We start from the raw sequence: 19,542 nt of genomic DNA on the forward strand, positions 1-19,542 counted from the left end.
CCATTCCGAGATAGTTGATTGATATCTTGTTCCTTCAGTCATTTAGACAATCTTTCCATCAGGATAGAAGTGAGCAGGGAATAGAATTGCATGATCATCTCATTGTTCCACTTAGTCAACTTTTGACCAACAAATTTGTCAACTCCATTCATTCTGAAGCTCTCACGCACACTTGGGAAATAGTCCTCATTGTCATCAATGTATTTCCAGTCAACCCATTTCATGTCACATACTATGGGCTTCTTGTCCATAAGGACAGTCTTATAGAAATCTTGTTGTTCCTTTGTGTGAAAGCGGTAGTCCACAGTAGTTCTCCTCCTGGTGGCATAGGATCAGTCTTTCTCCAAAGTCTCAGACCTGCATCATTCTTAGCTTCATATTTTCTGCCACAGGATGATCATCACTATGATCTGGAATCTTGGGCTTGAGTTTTCTGAGCACTAGTGGCTCTTCTTCCTATTGAGCTTCAGGCACTGGGGCCTTATTATTTTCAGCAGCAGGGATGTTTCTGGTAGATCTCTTTGGTGAAGTGGTCTTGGGGGCTTGAGCTTGAGCTGCATGCTTGGGGGCAGACTTGGGCTTAGATGGAGCAGCCCTAGTCCTTATGACATCCCCCATAAGCTTCTGAGTCTTTGCAGGAGGTGCAACAGGCTCTTCCTCCTCCTCTTCTTCATCATCTTCCACCATGGAAGGTTTTCCAAGCACCTTAGGAGTAGTGGTTCTTGCCCTCTTCTTCTTCTTGCCAGCAGCCTCATCATCATTAGATTGTTCCAAAGTGAACTTCATAGTTTCCTGGGTTGAGGCTCTGACTTTGGACATTGGAGCTCTCCTAGATGGAGCTTTCTTGGGCATTCCAGGCTTGGTAGCAGCAGCATACTCTTTCTTGAGTACTTTCTTCTTGGAGGTCACTTCCTCCTCAATCAAAAAATCCTCATCCTCAGATTCAGATGTTCTCTTCTTATTTTGCCTAGTTGCTGCCTTAGGCAAGTTGCTGGGAGTGCTTCTTCTCCCCTCATCATAGCTGCTTGAGGGACTAGTGCCCTCACTGAGGTTGAACTGCTCTTCAGACTTGTTCTGACTATCATTGCCCTCTGACATTTCTGAAACTGACCCTGTGAATAGTTGGGTATAGATAGAGTGGATGAGCATCACAAAGTGCATCTTATTTTGCAAAAATATTGAGACAAAAACTTAATTTTAGTTTTCTGTAGAAAGCATTTCGGAGCTACCGATTTGACAAACTCGGTGACACCGAAGCACTAACAGAGTCTAAACACACAGCTTTGGTCAGACCAAAATGCAGTTCGGTGACTCCGAGATGCCAGAGTTTCACAGAGAAAGTGATTTCGGTCGCACCGATCAGTACACTTCGTTCAGACCGAGTTGTACTTGTGCAATGGCCAGGGCCAATCGATGTGACCAAGATCCTCAGATCGGTCGGTCCGAGATGAGTTCGGCGGAAACCTATCCCTATGTTTTTGTATCAAATCTATTCTAAGGAGTTCTTTTGGTGGATAGATCAATCTCATGCGTGGGAAGAACATAGGCATTATACTTTGTGCAAGAATCGGAGTAATGTAAAGCACAAAGGGTCAAATCTGTACCCTAACTTGGCGACGGACTTGCTACGGCGGAAACGGCGGTGAGGATTCCATTGACGGCGGCGGAGACCAGGGGCATGAGGTCACTGGCGACAACGGTGACGATCTGGAGACCAAGGGTACGACAGTGCTGGGAGGCACAGTCGAGTGGTTTGGAGGAGTTTCCAAAATTTCAACCCGCGGTATATATATACCCAGACGCTGTCGGTGTGACCGAGTGGAACGACTCGGTGGCACCGAGATGCAAAACCGCTAGCAGTTGCTGCAACTCGGTGTGACCGAATTGTTCAAATCGGTTGCACCGAGATAAAAACCTAGATCGACTTAATGATTTCGGTGAGACCAAGTAGGAGTGAGTTGGTCTGACCGAAAGGCATTAAGAGGTTTTGGAGGTTAAGCCCTTGACGGATTGGTGGCTCCGAGTGCTCCTCACCCGGAGGGTCCGAATTCGACTATTCAAACTTTGTGATGTAGCATGAATAGATATTGAGACGATAAAAAGCATAGATAGCTAGAGGGAGTACTTGGGCATTCTTTTTTTGAAAGGAAAGCGGTAGGGGAAGCCCCCCACAGCGATTTTTTTTAATAATAAGAACCCAAATTCGCGCCCGTGAGGACTTGAACCTGGGTGGCTGGGTTGCTTAGGCATTCTTGTCCATCCATTTGGCATAAAACAAAATCCAAACAATCAAAGCAACAAATGGATGTCCTCGAATGGAGAAAAATATGCAACCAACATGCTCACACAATAAGATGGCAAATAAAACATGTGGCAAAGCATGCACATACACTCTAGCATCTATCAAGCGATTGGCGATGACTAGGTCATCTATATATGAGTATATTGACTGAGGAGTCAGATGAGAACATTTGATCATAGGTCATACTCATCGTTTAAGCACAAGTAGGGTTGCCACTTTTACATAAAGCATTGGTGTGTTCACACCATTAGAGTTTCTTTAGCTCAATTCTTAGAGCAAAGCTCTCCCTAGATGTGATATCCCTCCTTAGAGGGATGAACCTAACCTTGGGTTTTGTCGATGATGACTTCATGTAGGCGTTGAAGATGTGGATCCTCAATGTTGATGTAGATCATTTGGAGCAATCCATTGGAGTGAGTTGCACTTTCAATACCTACATGGGTTAGTCCCACAAGGAACACACAAGGATATCCATAGAGATAGAGTGACACACACATATAATGATGTCCATGAAAGCATTAGGTTACCTTGTCCCTTGTCTTGCCAACAAGAGGGTTTGTGACTCCATGAACTAGTGCAAGATATCAAAGTTGATTGCACTTGTCCTTGCCAAAATGAATATGAGTGAAGTATGCTGGCGGAGTCACCCTCAAGAACTCTCTAGTTCTTCTTCTTTGGGATCCACATCAACTTGATGGGAATCCTTGGAGTTGTAGTCATACTTGATGAAGTAGAACTTGATGTAGTCTTGGGAACCCACTTGACCAAGGACTTAGGAGCTTCTTCAAATGAATCAATCTCTTCTTGAAGCTTGTCCTTGCCTTTTAGCTTGTGGTCTTGTAGTGGAAGATCATCTTGAGCTTGTGTTCCCTTGAAAGAAGTGGGGTCATACTTCTCTTGTTGAGGAACAAACTTCATCTTGGGGTATTGATCTTCTTCCCACTCAACTCCATTGGCATTGAACTTTCGTTCAAAACCAACACCTTGATTCTTTCGGTGCCTTCCTTGCGTGTGTATAATTTCCTCAAATTGCTTACTTCCGGCAAGGCTCTTGTAAACACCTTTCTCTATAATTCCCTTCAATAAGCTATTTTCTTGCTCAAGTGTAACTTGGCTAAGAGAATCATTAGTGGAATCAAGAGAACTACTAGAAGCAACAATATTGGATTTAACATGATTATTGCTAGTACTAGAAGAAGAATCTTTCTTGCTCTTGTTGCTAGATTTTACTTGTGGTATAAGTAGACAAGAGTAAACGCTTGGCAATGTAAGAAGAATTTTTCTTTCGAATATCATCATTGATTGCTTTTAAGAACCCATACTCTTGCTCTAAATTTAGCTTCTTGAAGCATAGCTTCTCATGAGTCATTATAATCTCTCGATGATCCTCTAGAGTTGTTTCATGAGCTAACTTAAGAGTGTTTAGTTCTTTAGTTAGACGCTCAATCTCCTTCTTATCATTGTCATTTGTTTTATCTTGATTAGCATGATTAATAGCAATTTCATCATAGTTTTCATCACTAGTGTTGTCAACAAGTAAATCATCATCACCTAGCAAATCATCTTCATCACTATTGAAATCAACATACTCGGGGTGTGATACCTTAGGGCCTTTAGCCATGAAGCGTCTTCCAATTCCTTCATTTGGTGAGTTAAATATGGCGTAGGAGTTGGATGACACAAGTGCAAGACCGGCAACACCTTCATCTTGAGTATATTCGGAGTCGGAGTGATAACTTATCTCGGAGTAGTTGTCAGAGTTGGAACCGGATACCCATTCACTAACGTGAGCATGATGTCTTCGTCTTGTGTAGCTCTTTGATGACTTGTCCTCTACGAATCCTTGCTTCTACGAGAGGGTCTTCGTTCATAACGATCATCTCTACTCCTTCTCTCTCTTGGTGGTGATTCATCGCTTTTACTTCTCCTCTTAGGTGAATCTTCTCTTCTTTTGTAGGGAGCCGTACACTCATTGTAGTAGCGTCCGGGTCTTCCACAATTGTAGCAATTGCGATCACGACTAGAAGATCTTTTATCATTGTAGGACCTTGATTTGGAACTTCTCTCTTTGCTTCTATTTTTCTAGAATTTGTTGAAATTCTTCACCATTAAGCTCAATTCTTCATTGAAGACTTGTTTCTCACTTGATGTTGTAGGAGCATCACATGAAGCTTTATAAGCACCGCTAGACTTGTTGTGGAGCTCTTCCTTATCCTTGAGTGACATCTCATGAGCAACAATTCTACCAATGACTTCCGTTGGCTTGAGATCTTTGTAGTTGGACATCATTTGGATCAAGGTGCACACGGTATCATATTTTACATCCAAGGATCTTAGGATCTTCTTGATGATGAATTTGTCAGTCATCTCTTCGCTTCCTAAGCCGGCAATCTCATTTGTGATGAGAGCAAGCCTAGAGTACATCTCAGTGACTCCTTCACCATCCTTTATTTTGAACTTGTCAAGTTGACTTTGAAGCACATCCAATTTGAATTCCTTGACGGACTCGGTACCTTCGTGCATATCAACCAAAGTATCGCAAATTTCCTTTGCATTCTCAAGGCAGCTGATTTTGTTGAATTCCTCGGGGCACAATCCGTTGAAGAGAATATCGCAAGCTTGAGCGTTGTATTGCAACATCTTCAATTCTCACGCGGACCTTCACGATACGGTTCTCTTCCATCCTCGAAGTATTCACCTTGCAAGCCAATGCGCACAATAGCCCAAACGCGGGGTTATGACCAAGAATATGCATTTTCATCTTATGCTTCCAACTAGCAAAATTAGTACCATCAAAGTAAGGACCTCTACAGTGGTAATTTCCCTCGCTAGACGCTATACTCTTCTAGGTTGTGAAACCAAGATTATGATCACCAAAGCTATGGAAATCAAGGAAAATGGAGACCAAAACTCTGATACCACTTGTAGGATCAAAAGTAGGTCTAGAGGGGGTGATTAGACTACTTGACCAAATAAAAATCTAACATTTTCCCAATTTTAATTGTTGGCAGATTTTAGCAACTAGTACAAGTCAAGCAATCAACCAACACATGCAATTCTAAGAGTGTAGCAGCGGAAAGTAAAACATTGCATATGAAGGTAAAGGGAAGGGTTTGGAGAAGGCAAACACAATGTAGACACGGAGATTTTTGGCGTGGTTCCGAAGGTGGTGCTATCGTATGTCCACGTTGATGGAGACTTCAACCCACGAAGGGTAACGGTTGCGCGAGTCCACGGAGGGCTTCACCCACGAAGGGTCCACGAAGAAGCAACCTTGTCTATCCCACCATGGCCATCGCCCATGAAGGACTTGCCTCACTCGGGTAGATCTTCACGAAGTAGGCGATCTCCTTGCCCTGACGAACTTCTTGGTTCAACTCCACAATCTTGTCGGAGGCTCCCAAGCGACACCTAACCAATCTAGGAGACACCACTCTCCAAAAGGTAATAGATTGTGTGTTGATGATGAACTCCTTGCTCTTGTGCTTCGAATGATTCTCCCTAACACTCAACTTTCTCTCATAGATTTGGCTATGGTGGAAAGATGATTTGAGTGGAAAACAACTTGGGGAAGGCTAGAGATGAAGATCCTAGTGGTAGGATTGGAATATCTTGGTCTCAACACATGAGTAGGTGGTTCTCTCTCAGAAAATGAGTAGTGAAAGTGTAGGCACGTTCTGATGGCTCTCTCTCAAATGGAGAAGGAGGTGGAGGAGTATATGTAGCCTCCACACAAAATCCAACCGTTAGACACATTTGACCCAACTCGGTTAGACCGAACAGAAGAACTCGGTGAGACCGATTCAGTTCAAAATGTGAATGTTAGAAATCTCGGTGGGACCGACGAGAACAACTCGGTGGGAGCGATGTGCTAGGGCTTAGGGAAAACATCAACTCGGTTAGACCAAAGTGAAGCAATAAGGCAACAGGAGGATGTCAAACAAACTGTCACGACCGGATTTTTGGGATAATAATTTCCCAGAAAAACGGCCTTTGTGCTCACCAGCCCCAGGATTACTGTTAGCTGATGAGGCACCAACTTGATACAAGAATTCCAAGCAAGGTACAAAAATATGTAGTACAAGACCATTGTGGCCTAGGAGTACAACATTTGGTTTCTAATGGTTGAGGGCGGAAGCGGTTGGATACATCTGCGTCTATGGGACTCCATTTCCCACAAGAACAGCTGACCAGGATAACTCCTATCTTCGCGAGGCTGCTATCGTCAATACGTAGGTTCCGAGGCTGTCACTGCGATGCTTATCTCCATGCGCGAAAATCTGGCCAAGACAATAGCCAGGGACAAGCCAGTGAGTACGTTTGAATGTATTCGCAAACATTAAGAACACGGGTATAATATGACAGGAGATAATCATACTCCGAAACATTTATGATGATAAGTCTGCCATGAAGTAAACAAAAATCTGTGATGCACGCGTGCAGAGAAAATATGCACGTGCAATACGGGAGTAAAAGAAATGCACTGAGCGAGTGTCTAAAATGGTTCCTCGAAAGGTTGCAAATAAATTATCGATGCCGCAGTAATAATGCCGGTGCCAAACGAGGGTCTGAATGACTCCTCGAGAGGAAACTGCAAGAATAATAATGCCGGTGCTAAACGAGGGTCTGAATGACTCCTCGAGAGGAAACTGCAAGAATAATAATGCCGCAGTCGGGCGTCGGGGCGACACCACATAAAGGGCTTATAACAAAAAAGAGAGACAGTGCGTGCCACAGTCGGACGTCTGAGCGACATCACATAAAGGGCTTATAAAAGAATAAATAAACCACAAGCATGCCGCAGTCGGGCGTCTGAGCGACACCATAGAAAGGGCTTATAAAAGAATAATCACAGTGAATATCCAGGAGGTAGAACCATCCCAGGGATACTCAATAAAATACATAATGTAAATGGTTAGTCCATATTAATAATAAAATTAAAGCATGCTCCTCAGATGTCACAGGTCATAAGTAAAAATCTAGTCTAGCCGTTTCTCCATCCGAATACCGTTACTATGATCCAGTTAACCGTGTCTCCATCCGAAAAACCGTCACTGAGTTCTAGTTAAATCGTTCTCCATCCGAATACCGTTACTAGATTCAACTCAGACTGTGGTCCTTACTCAAGAACATGGCTATCCAACAGGGTATATCCTCTGCAGAGGGAGTACTATTTTCCCACGAGTAACGGATTTACTTAGTCCATCGGGACTAATTCCGCCTACGGCCTTTTAATTGAAAACACGCCTGACCTGCACACACCAGCTTAACTCACCGATGTCTGGAATCACCCACGACACCTGCCAAGCAAAACTCTAAGTGGGGAGGCTACAACCTCGACGTAGCATGGGATCAAATTTCTATACGCGCGCTCTAAGGGGTGCCCCCCTCTCGGTCCCAACCGGAAAACACCCATGCCCCCGGACCAAGTGGCATGCCTATCGGAGGCCTCCGGTATCTTCCACTATGGCCTCTCTGTACGGTGTGTGCTTTGGTAAGGGGTTGACAACTTACTGAACCATACCCCGTCTGTGACAGGGACAAGTGGTGGTACCAACAAATAAGGGAGTTACTGATTAAGACTCGATCTACGACCGACACAGGTGGTACAAGTATCCTCCAACAATATTACCATTAGTGGAATAAATCACCACTCATCAAGCCTCACCATGCCATACCGGACCTACTCGTCTCGACGAGGGACTAAGGACAAGCTCGTGTCTACCCAAGACCACGACTTTCCCGGCTTCCTTCCGGTATGCATGAGGGGCTCACGAGGATGATCCAAATCGCTAGCGTATCCATTGCTGACCACAAAATATCTCCAAAAGGCACTTATGCACGAGACTTTATCGATACATAAAGATAACGCATACTCCAAGCCAAATGGTGTTGTAATCGTATCAGAACACCACAACAAAAATATTATGCCAGAGTCCAGAAATGCTTGCCTTCAAGAGTATGCAAGGGATGCACTTTTTGGAAGCTCTCCCTTTTCTCCAAAAATCCTATTTTGCAAAATATCCAAATAACAAATATTTCAAACACAGTACAAAAAGTTGTCTCAAATATTTTTGAAATAAATCTTAAAATAAACTAGATGAAATTTGGGAGAGGTAGGAAAAAGAATCAATTCATTTGGAGTTTTATTTTAAAAGTTATAGCCAGTCAAAGTTTGGTGAAATCTCTGTTTTTAATAAAACCAGAAAAAAGGAAAACGCTTCGAGGGGAATACGCTTTCGGGGTAGGGGAGACGTACTCGGGACTTATGCGTCTTCACTTAAAACAGAGAAGATGGCGCGCGGGTCACTGACAGTGGGTCCAGAGGGCCCACTGGTCAGGTTTGACCGTTCTTCCCCTCTCTCCTCTTTCTGCCCGACGGGAGCGGAACTCCGGCGATCGCCGGCGACGAACGGCGGCTCCTCGAGGGCATCTGAGGCCAGGGATGGACTGGCCAGACCGAGGCGGTCCCCTTGGTGGTCGCTGGGTCGTCGGAGGTGGAAGGAGTCGCCGGCGGCGAGCTCCGCAGCGAAGGGGGCTACGGTGGTGAAGTGGTTTTTGGGCTCCGGTGGTCTCCGATCAAGGCTGAGGTGCTGGGCAGCTCCGCTAGAGCAAGAGGAAGCGACTGGTGGCGTTGGATGGGCGGGGGAGGTTCTGGCTGCGGCGTATTGCACCGGAGCTCGGCGGCGGCCGCACTGGCCGGAGACGAGGAAGATGGCCACTACGGGTCGATCCACTGCTTGGGGAGCGCTAGGAGGAACGTCTGAGGTTGCCTGAGGTCTTGAATGAGCTCGGGGATCCCTTAAATAGGCGTTCGAGGTTGGACCGCGGCGGCTGAGGATAAGATCGCCGGCGACAGCCGTGCTGTAGCTGCAGGGCGACGTGGCGGCGACGAGCGCGTGCCGACGAGCTTCGGGATAAGGCCGGGCTGTTCACGGGGGCAGCTGGCGCGCTGGGGTGGCTTGGGCGGTGCCGAACATGGCAGAGGCCGCTGCCGACGCCGGCGTGCCGCCAAGGCGCTCTGCCAGCGGCGCTGCAGGGTGCCAGAGATGGCGTGGAGAGGGGGCGAGCTAGTGCGCGGTTCAGCGGTGGAGCAGGGGCCAGGGACGGGTCGCGTCGAGTGCGGAAGTGCGGCGCGGCGGCTCAGTGCGAGCGCGTGCAAAACGTGCGCCCAGCGCACGCACGGAACCTGCTCGACGAAATGCCAGGGCGGTCTAGAGCGCGAGGGTGGGGCTGGCAATTGACAGAACTAGGATAGAGGCAACTAGGAGTTCAGTGGACAAGGTTGCTGGGTCATTGGAGCAAGATCACAGTGCAAACAAAGAACTCATGCCAAAACAGACTGTACACACCAAGTGTTCGACAGAATGCCAAGTGCACTTAGGCAACTCTTGGAGTGGCCAAAATCTCCAGATCAGGGTCTCTTTAGGTGTGGAAGATGGTGGCAAGATCATAAGGGCAAAACCAGAAACTTGTTAGTGCAAGTTTTGCAAAACTCCAGTTTTGGACAGAAAGAAAAAGGGTTTATTGCATGCACTTAAAAACCTCCAATGAGTCCACTCTCCTGGACTTAAGGGTTTTGCAGGGTGGGCTAAAGGTAGGAAAAAGCTCAGGGTCACTAGAGCAAAATAAAACAAGGTTGCAGTACAAATCACCAAATTGGACCAGAATGCAAAAGAGGTTGATTCACTCAAATTTTTCAAAGAACATCACTGGGTTTTTGCATGAAGATGGATTGTATGCATCCACTGACATCTCCAAACACTTGGAAGAATTTTTAAAGAAATATTTAAATGGGTTGTAGTACAAAAGTGCCTACTGGACCAGATTGGAAAAGTTGGCGTAGAGCTCAAAATCTCCAATGGCCAAAAGGTATTTTTGCATAAAAGTGATGTGGAAACATTACCTGACATCCCAAATTTTGGTGGAAATCTTAAATGCATTTGTCAAATGGTTGTAGTGCAAAACAGGCTCCAAATTCAAAAGAAATCATTTTAAAATAATAAAGCTCTGAGAAAACAAATCTTGCAAATTTAAATCCACTGATAAAGAATTGTTTTATCATAGAGAGTATTCAAGTCCAACAATACCTTTTGAAAGTTTTTCCACCAGAGGTAAAAAAAAATCCAAAATAACAAAAGGGTAAATTTTGACAAATGGAAAAGTTTTATTTTCTGGCAAAAATTTTAATAAATAAAACAAGGTCAAAATTTTGGGGTGTCACACAAACTCGATGGGACCGATGGCACATTTCGGTGAGGGCCCTCCATTACCTCTCCCATGTCCATCTTTATTTGCCTTAGCCTCATTTTATATAAAGAAAACTAATCCCCCGCTCCAAAATAAGTGTCCCAATTTGTACAACTTTTCTATAGTTTTTTCAGTTAGACAAATAATAAAATCTACAAAACAAATTAACCAAGCATGTACTCCCTTCATAAAGAAATATAAGAGCGTTTATACGACTAAAGTAGTGATCTAAACGCTCTTTTATATTTCTTCAGAGGGAGTAACAAATTATCCTTCGAAATGCTAAAGGTGACCTCGGGAAGTTTAGATATCCGGTACCACACAAGCTCTTCTTTTAAACATGTTTTCAAGCTCCCCCACTTCACCAAAAACATCGGCCCCATTCCATGGCAACTCCATATCAGTTTGGTGTTTTTAAGAACACCATTTCCATTAGCTAGACTACAATGTTATCAGACAACATTAATACAACATTCGATGCAGCCACATACAGAAAAAATACACTAAACTAAAGCCAGCAAAAGAAGAGTAAATTTAGTGTTCGTCACAGGATTCCAGCAATATTTATCTCCCTTTTGCTGACATCGGAGGAACAGAGTTCCAATCCTCACAGCCCTCTGATGCTACCGACGAAGGTCCATTTGATTTAACCCATGGTGATAATAGGTTTCGGTTTCTCCTCCTCCTTGTTCTCAGCCGCTACAGCATGCGGTCTGCGCTGATGCTGCACAACCGCAAGTTGATCCACGAAAAGCAGTTCCCGTAAGTGATGGAGCTGCTCCCTCTCTTTCTCCATCAGCAGCTCTTTCTGCTCAAAACGGCTTATCTTATCCTGGATTTCCTTCATCTGAGGATGATTTAAAGCAATAGATAACAAGTCAATATAGAGTTATAGACACCAACTTTTAAGCAGTAATATCTTGAAACCCCTATGTTGATACCTGGACATCCACTATGGCCGATAAAGATTGCTCTATATCTTTTTGCTCCTTTTGAAGTTGCACTTGTGCATTTGTGGATGCCTCTTTGAGTAAATCGTTGGCTGAAAACCCATTAGTGTAAGAAGATTCTGCAGAGAAAACTAATTGAGCCAAGAGAAGAACCTTTTGAATACTCAGAGTAAGTATTTCTAGGAAAGAATGGCAAACTAAATCACAGTGTGCATTTCAGCATGTAGCAGCAAGAATGTGAATTTGAATCGTGCCACATAAGGAACTTGGATACAGGTCCATAGCCTATTCTTTGCACATGCACCGATTATAACTTATCTTGTTGCTCCCGGAGCCAGTAGTGAATTATGTGAAATGTAGCAAAACTATCAAATACATGTACGCATTCATGTAAAAACAATTATGTGAAATTTATTGATAACCATGTATTTGACCCTACAGAGTTAGGGGACTGGCACCGCCACTGCCTAGCGCATTACTTGAGCACTCTTGTTACCACACCCGTCAAATTACCATTGTTTGCACAGTGACAAGCAAAGCAGTACGTTCATCAACAATGCAACCTCAATAAGATAGAAGACGTCAAACTCATATGGGTTAGAGAGCACAAGTTGCTACCTTCTTCTTTAGTGCTGCTGATTGGAGAATCAGTCTGGTTGTCATTCATATCAACCTGGGATTGTGCAGAAATAGCTGCTTGCGCTGCCGCCGCCGCAACGCCTGAGCCAACAATTGCCGACAAGAACGCGACCTGGTAAAACAATGCAGTTCCATGATTTGCTCCATCAATAAATTTCCACGTTCAAACTAGATGACCATATAAGGCTATTCAGGCATGATGGAGACCAGCATGTACACTTGTTTTGTGTACACATGTGCAAAAATTCTATGAATAGAAAATTCAGGAATTATTTTTAATTTCCTTGTCAAAAACTATCTTGAAGTTCTCGTAGTGTTTTGTGTCTGAAGAAAAGAACATAAATTATACTCCCCCCGTCCCAAAATTCTTGTCTTAGATTCGTCTAGATACGGATGTATCTAATACTAAAGTGTGACTTGATACATCCGTATTTAGACAAATCTAAGACAAGAATTTTGGGACGGAGGGAGTACATCAGAACCTGAACGTATTCAAGTACAGTACGTGTTTTCCATCTGTTCACATGAATAGCACAGCATAAGTGGAATGCTCAAGATATACTACAAGTTACTACTAATTAACACAAAGACCTTATACTCCCTCTGTCCCAAAATTAGTGTGTTAACTTTGGTACAACTTTAAGCTATAGATTACCATGCTCTATGCTTACTGCTGCAACACTTGATATAGTAAGTTAGCAACATGTGACATCCACATGTGGTACCAAAACCGAATTGTACTACGAACTAATCGTTACATGTTATCATTTCATCAAGTACAAAACTAGAGAAGATACCACGCGCGCTGCTGCAGGAATATGTTGCAATTATTTCAGTGATATTCGGTTATATGAAACATCACTATAGGAAATAATAATATGAGAAATGAAACTAAAATACATACAATTTATTGTATTTGATGATTATATAGTTGTAGAATATTTAATGAATATAAGTAGCATGCATGGTGCATATTAGGGTGGGCCTTTTCCCATGCATGGTGGTATGTTGAGTTGGCATAGTTGCGTGTCAAGGGAACTAAGTTAGCGGGGATCAATTATTTAGGTATATATAGGATGAGTGAGAAGTGCCCTACTCTTATGAATCATTAATTCTGAATGCTGAACTGCTTGTACCAGTCAAGGGAGTTAGCAGCTACAAAAACAGGGCAAAGTCACAGATACAGACCTGAGCCATAATTGGATTGCTTGCATCTGCCAGTGGTGTGAGACGGGGTCGTTTTGGGATCTCTGCTCTAGATTCATTATTAACATCATCATCAATCTCAAACTCCATTTTCTGCTCCTTGGATCCCATGAACTGTTCTCCAAAAGATAATCGGATGAGTCTAGCAATGCAGTCTTTCTCTGAGCGACTACCAACATGCTCAGAAACCTTCTTCCAGTCTTCTCCATAATGCAAGACAGCCTCAAGTAGGTGAAGAGTTTCCTTGTCTGTCCAATCTGATTTGGCGTCTTCGCTAATTTCAACTTTCTTGAAGTCCGCTGGAGTAAGACCAGGCCGATAGTTGCCACGCACAAAACATCTACAACATATGCTTATATCCGCCTGATCATAAGCAAAAGTTAAGGATAGAAAATAGCAACTCTTCTAATTAAAATAGACAACAAATTGATAACAGTTCCAGCTAAATATAAAGAATGATGTGACGACAGTAGCTCAACTGATACAATATAGCAGTCATGGACATAAAACAAAATCAAGAGGCAAACACAGGCCAAATAAAGTGTTCCAAGCTTCACAGATCAAAAGTTAAAATGGATGCAATTACTACACTGTTTGCAAATATTTAATACTCCCTCAGTCCGGAATTAGTTGACGCTCATACAGACGTATCTAGCACTGAAATACGTCTAGATACGTCTGTTTGAGCGTCAACTAATTCCGGACGGAGGAAGTATATGATTTGTGATAATACCCTCCCGTTCATGGCATGTTTAAGTGAACTGGAAGTAGTTCAAAATGAGCTGTAGTAATCCATCTAACACAGTCAATCCAAGAGTGGCAATGCGCAAAGACACAGTAGTACAGTACAAATAAAAACAAAAGCTTGATAATACAATATTCATATGAAGAGCAAGTACACTTGACTTAAATTTATAAGCAACTGTATACATACATATGCAATTACCAGTTCCCAAAACAAAAGATACACCATTAAGTTGTCTGTTTGCTCATCTGTCCCAGCGCCCTTTCTATGGCACATATCAAACCAGCTAAGCCAAAACCAACGATCAACCAGGAATATCTCCAATCCGAGCACACAAATTTCTCAACACATGGGCAAACTCATAACTAGCAAACAAACGCTACCCCCGTGGCTTTCTCTATCAGATTAAGAACCATTTACAAGATCTGCCTGGACGTTGAAGAAACCAGGATAGGTTGGGATGGTGTCAGGTTTAGAAGAACTTTAACTGGTGAGATTTTGGAGATTTCGGAAGAAGTTAGGGACTTGCATGAGCACATTGAACTTAATAATGTGGCGGATTCAGTTAACCGGACACTAGATCCAGCACATTGTTTGTGAGGCGGTGCGGACAGTTTTGCTTGTGGCTGTGCTTTTCACTGGCTTGTGTATGGTAGTTTGTAAGGTTGCGGTATAGGATATTCTGTTTTCCACATCGCTGGTTTGCTGGTAGACATTGCCTTTTGTTTTCTTTCCTTACTTATCTTCTGGCATGTGTACCAGTTACTTTCCTGTTTACTTTCGTTGCACTGAACTGCTTTGATTTCTGGTAATGAAACCAGAGTTTTTCCCCTTGTTAAAAAAAAACCGTTCCCCAATTACATTGCATAAATAATATGAATATCCATAATTTGCAGCTTAATGTAGTGCTTTTTATAATGGCACAAAACCCAAACAGGTTGCTATAGCCAATTGGAAATACTCATATGGATGAGCTAAGATAGTTCTAACCAGATACTACAAATGATGCATACGATGGACATATTACATAACCTGAAATGCAAGTTTACACAGCACTTGAAAAATCAAAACAATGGCAAATCACTCACCTTCTCGCAGGTGAAATAGGCAGAGCCGCAGACGCTGCGGCACCCTACACAGAGCTTCTTGGGTGTGGTTGGTCCAGCAGGCAATGAGGACTGAGAAGTCGTCGCCTCCTCCCTCTTGTCTTTCCCCTGCTTCGCCCCCAGCGGGGGAGCACCATGGTTGATGAGCCCCCATTCCTCCAGGAAGTCAAACACACGGCGCACAGAGCCAACGTCGCCGATAAGGCCCCGCCTGGCCTCGGTGAGCGTGAGCCGGCGCGCTGGCCTTGCCCGGAACCTCTTGACGAGGGTGTTGCGGTAGTACTTGTAGGCTTCCGGGCCCCGGGACCCAGATACGGCCGCGACCTCCCCTTCGAAGAACTCCGGCAACAGGCGGCGCTCCGTGTCGCTGATGCTGTCGTAGGAGAACCACCCTGCAAGCGGAGCCCTCTGTCAGATAGGGTTCTAGGTCTTCGCGATTACAAGGGGAGAAATTGCTGGTGAGCGCCGGACGGGGGCGGGGCGGAGAGAGGAGGTCACCTGAGTAGCTAGGTACGGTGATGACGTGCGATGAGTCCTCGGCTGCGGCTCCCACGGCGGCGACTCCGGCGGCGATGGCGGCCGAGCTGGAGGCGGGAGGGATCTCCGTCTTGAGGGTACCGGCAGTGGACGGGGGCTGGGAGAAGGGTGGGGCCTTGAACGGTGACTGCGCAGGCGTCGGCGCGGAGTTGGCGGTGACCGGGGGCACCGGAGCCGGCGGTGTGGCCATCGGAGACGGGGCAGCCGGTGGAGCGCTCTCTCTCGGTCCGTTTCCTCCGACGCTGCTAAGCGTGTAGTTTGGACCTTATCTTTTTTCCTCGCAACGAGGCCGTTACGTTATGGTTTGGGCCTTCGGAGATTTGGTTAAAATAGCCCAACTACGCAGATCCCACACAGAGCGCTCGCCGTGCGCTCGCGCGTGATGCAAGTTTAGTCCCACCTCGCCTGCGCTGAGTGGAGGGAGCCGCGAGAGGCGTATAAAAGGAGAGGCAGGGCAGCGGAAGAGCTCATACCTTTCTCGGCCTTTTGGCTAAGATCAAGTGTAGTATCTGTTCTTATCAGTTTAATATCTGATATATGGGCCATGTGCCCATAATGATATTAAATTTATTTTTTGTGAGGGTGGTGGGTCGACCACAGTAGCTTGCTACTGGGGCCCACACGCGTCGCCTGGGCGTTGCACTGCTGCCCTGGCCCGGCGCACCCCAACCAAAGCAAATGAAAATTTGTCAGTCAGGAAAACAGACAGGGCAACCTGTTCTTTCCTTTCAATGAAGTGTTCTTTGGCTTCTCCACCTTTTGCTAATCTTAAACTAAATAACTATTTTCTTGTAAACTGGTAAACAAACAACAAAGTGAATTAATACTATAGATAAGCCGGGGAGATGTACCGCATACTTCGAGAGAATTTCAACTAAGCAGAGATGCCTCATTATCATCAGCCAACTCTTATACAAGTTACAAAAACTCAGTGCCAAAAATACTTTTTCCAACACAGTGCCAACGATACTTGTTTAATCATACCATTTCAAGGTATCATAGTGTTATTCATGCATTCTGATCAACTGAGTAGAAGTACAGACCACTACTTGAAGGATTACATATGACAAACATTACAATGTTTTCGCACCACCACTTGACATGAGCGAGGCAGCAGCAGCACCAGCGGTGGGGACGATTCCAGTTGAATTGCCTGGTTTAGAGAGATGCAGCAGCCTGCAACAATGTTCGTGCTCCCACGTGAGTGACGATTACTCAAAACAAGACATGTGGAGATTATCGAACTGAAGTATCAAAATTCAGGCTGACGGTACTTACGGCGCTAGATATTCACAGAACGAGGTGACAGCTGAAACAACATCATTGTAATTGTTAGCAGCGGCTGGAGCTGTGATCTCCACCAGCTGTATTCCAGGAGTGACCTGCACAGCTTCGTCGGTCGCATGGAGCTTTGGCATCTTGTTAGCAGAAGTCACAGTCACAGTGAACTGGGCACCTCGCTGGAAGCGAAACGCAAAGCCAACCTTCAAGATTTCATGATCTAACTTGTAGCCGATGCCGTAGAAGTAACGCAACACATTGCTGCTGGCTTTGCTTTCTACGATTGTACGCACAAGAATTGAGATTTGCTCTGCACCGGCACCTCTCATGGCACCACCAACATGTCTTATGGTCCTACATACAAATATTGCCAGCTGCAGATTAGTGTAAAAATTACGAGGAAGAGTAAATTTCAGCAGCTTAACACAATCAGTTACCAGGATGGTGTAGGCTGAGCTAAATCACACAACAAACGAACCTCTGATGGGACAGCTCCTGTACGACTGAAAGAGGTCAGCAGATATAACAAATTTTTTTTTTTGCTAAAAAGAAACAATTGCTTATGATCCTGACAACAGAAAGATAAAAACTAACCTAGCATTGGTACACTTTTAAGACAGAGCTCATGCACCCTCACACGTTCCTTTGGGACACCAGAGAGACCCTGGAGAAGAACCTCCAGAGCTTCAACATGCTGCATAGTGCATACCCAAAGGAAAAAAAAAGTTAGTAATGGCATTCACATATAAAAACTATATGCGGTCTAAATGAATGTGGAGATGAATGAAATCACTTTACTGTAAATAAACAACATATAATTATGTGATTCCCCCAACTGTACAACAATATTTTATATTATATCACAAGTAGTGCTCTCAAAGTGGAGAGATACAGTTGACATACCATGTATGGTGGTCAGCATGATCTACCCATCATTTTTGTTATATACTTTTTTGTGTTCGAAATTCATGCTAAGTGTCCATCAACTTGTCATGGAGATAATGAATCAATAAAAACTAGCATTAATTATTATTCTCTATAAACATAAGACTCAGATATCACTTCACACTTAAGGGAAGAAATGACAACTTTATTATCTTCTCAAGTAAACATTAAGGAGAGATAAGTCAGCTCAGCAGGTGAAATATTTTTTATGTAATTCTAGTTCAACACGAGGTGGCTGACCGACCCATGGATAGCATAGATTACCTTTTTTTCTAAAGGAATAGTATAAATCTTACAGCCATAGAGACTCTTTTCATGAGAAGACAATTGATAAACCAGTGTATACTGACAACTAAAACAACGAAATCAATACCCTAGATGAATGAAGTCAAATATGTGGGACTGAATTTTCCTTTACTGTAAAAAACCCACACAAATTACGTGATTCCTCCAACTGTACATCAAATCTATCTATTATATTATAATATCAGAAGTAATGCCCTCAAAGTGGAGCAATGGTTAACATATCATGGTCAGCAGGATCTAAATATCAATTTTGTGACATTTTTGTTAAAAGTGTCATGTTGATTCATTCTGACAGAGTAAACGGCGCCAACCAAGTTTTCATGGGGAGTTGGACATAATGAATCAATGAAAAACTCTAGCAGACAAGTACATTTAAATCTTAAGACAAGTACAGTTAAAAGGACCCCTTTTCATGAGAAAATAATCGATAAATTAGGTGGAGATAGTTGTGCAGACAACTCCAACAAAGGGAAATCAATATCCAAAACTTGTCATTACAGACGCCTGAAAGGCCAAAGGGCCTGTATGCCAAAATTCGTATCAAATACACATACAAGAGAGCACAGAAGGTCATGTCTGATCAACAAAGTTGGTGCATGGCAAGAGGCAACAAGAAAGAAAGGTGCGCCATCCTACGACGAATCATAATACATGAATACTATACATAAATCATCACTCTGCCTATGTCTTGACATATGATTTTTCCTGGCCATTGTTCAAATCAGTCATGCATTACAGCATCCTTGACAAGTTAATTCCGTATGGAACAGTCAGACAGCATATGCTTTTTGCAACAAGTAGAGTTCACTTGAGCTACCCTAGCAGCAATGGATAGCTACTGCACACATGAATGAATCGCTAGAAAAACACACAAAAGAGGCACAGTACCTGGGTCTCGATGATGCCCTGCACCACGCACTCCATCAGCCAGGGGCGGATCTAGACGGCGTGCCGAAATTGTGAAGGTCAGTGGGATTTCACTACTAGCTGGATGGAGACAACCTCAGATGTCAATCCCAATGGTCAAAGACTGGGACGGGTTGGAGACAGCAGGAACGCGATGTCGCGGCGAGGAAGAACGGAGATGGCGGTGGGGGGCGGGAGGCGGAGGTGTTGGTCGTGGGGACGGGGGCGGGAGCGCGGCGTCGGCGGCCGCTGTTAGGGCACGACGGGGTTGACTCGGAAGGGAGAAGCCGAGGCGACGAGAATACCAGAAAGCGCAGGGAGCAAAGTGGTAAAGCGCATTAGTTCGGTAATGCCCCGCCGAGGAAAGTT

The 19,542-nt window shown here is 44.2% G+C and overlaps 3 protein-coding genes and 1 non-coding gene across 5 annotated transcripts; 1 reads left to right on the forward strand and 3 right to left on the reverse strand.

Annotated features, from left to right (window-relative positions):
* Positions 1-456: 456 nt before the first annotated feature.
* LOC109754854 (uncharacterized) lies at positions 457-1,098 on the reverse strand. Its single transcript, XM_020313745.2, has one exon. It carries the CDS (start codon positions 1,096-1,098, stop codon positions 457-459), a length of 642 nt encoding a protein of 213 aa, XP_020169334.2.
* A 9,783-nt stretch (positions 1,099-10,881) lies between these two features.
* Positions 10,882-16,222, reverse strand: LOC109754844 (SWI/SNF complex subunit SWI3B). Of its 2 annotated transcripts, none has more exons than XM_020313735.4 (6): positions 15,697-16,222; positions 15,181-15,590; positions 13,330-13,710; positions 12,121-12,253; positions 11,494-11,621; positions 10,882-11,399 (listed from the first exon to the last, which is right to left on the reverse strand). In XM_020313735.4, the coding sequence occupies exons 1-6, from the start codon at positions 15,923-15,925 to the stop codon at positions 11,199-11,201; spliced, it is 1,482 nt and encodes a 493-aa protein (XP_020169324.1). In that variant the 5' UTR covers positions 15,926-16,222; the 3' UTR covers positions 10,882-11,198. The 2 variants fall into 2 exon arrangements, with proteins under 2 accessions (XP_020169324.1, XP_040248210.1); XM_040392276.3 differs by having other exon boundaries at positions 11,494-11,594; positions 15,697-16,139.
* On the forward strand, positions 16,205-16,404 carry LOC120967737 (U2 spliceosomal RNA). Its single transcript, XR_005761454.1, has one exon. It is a non-coding gene; the product is annotated as a U2 spliceosomal RNA (small nuclear RNA).
* A 275-nt stretch (positions 16,405-16,679) lies between these two features.
* Positions 16,680-19,490, reverse strand: LOC109754845 (mediator of RNA polymerase II transcription subunit 18). Its single transcript, XM_020313736.4, has 5 exons — positions 19,156-19,490; positions 17,611-17,710; positions 17,454-17,511; positions 17,014-17,370; positions 16,680-16,911 (listed from the first exon to the last, which is right to left on the reverse strand). The coding sequence occupies exons 1-5, from the start codon at positions 19,189-19,191 to the stop codon at positions 16,809-16,811; spliced, it is 654 nt and encodes a 217-aa protein (XP_020169325.1). The 5' UTR covers positions 19,192-19,490; the 3' UTR covers positions 16,680-16,808.
* Positions 19,491-19,542: the final 52 nt, after the last annotated feature.

Source organism: Aegilops tauschii, chromosome 6 (genome assembly GCF_002575655.3).
Source record: "Aegilops tauschii subsp. strangulata cultivar AL8/78 chromosome 6, Aet v6.0, whole genome shotgun sequence".
Taxonomy (NCBI): Eukaryota; Viridiplantae; Streptophyta; class Magnoliopsida; order Poales; family Poaceae; genus Aegilops; species Aegilops tauschii.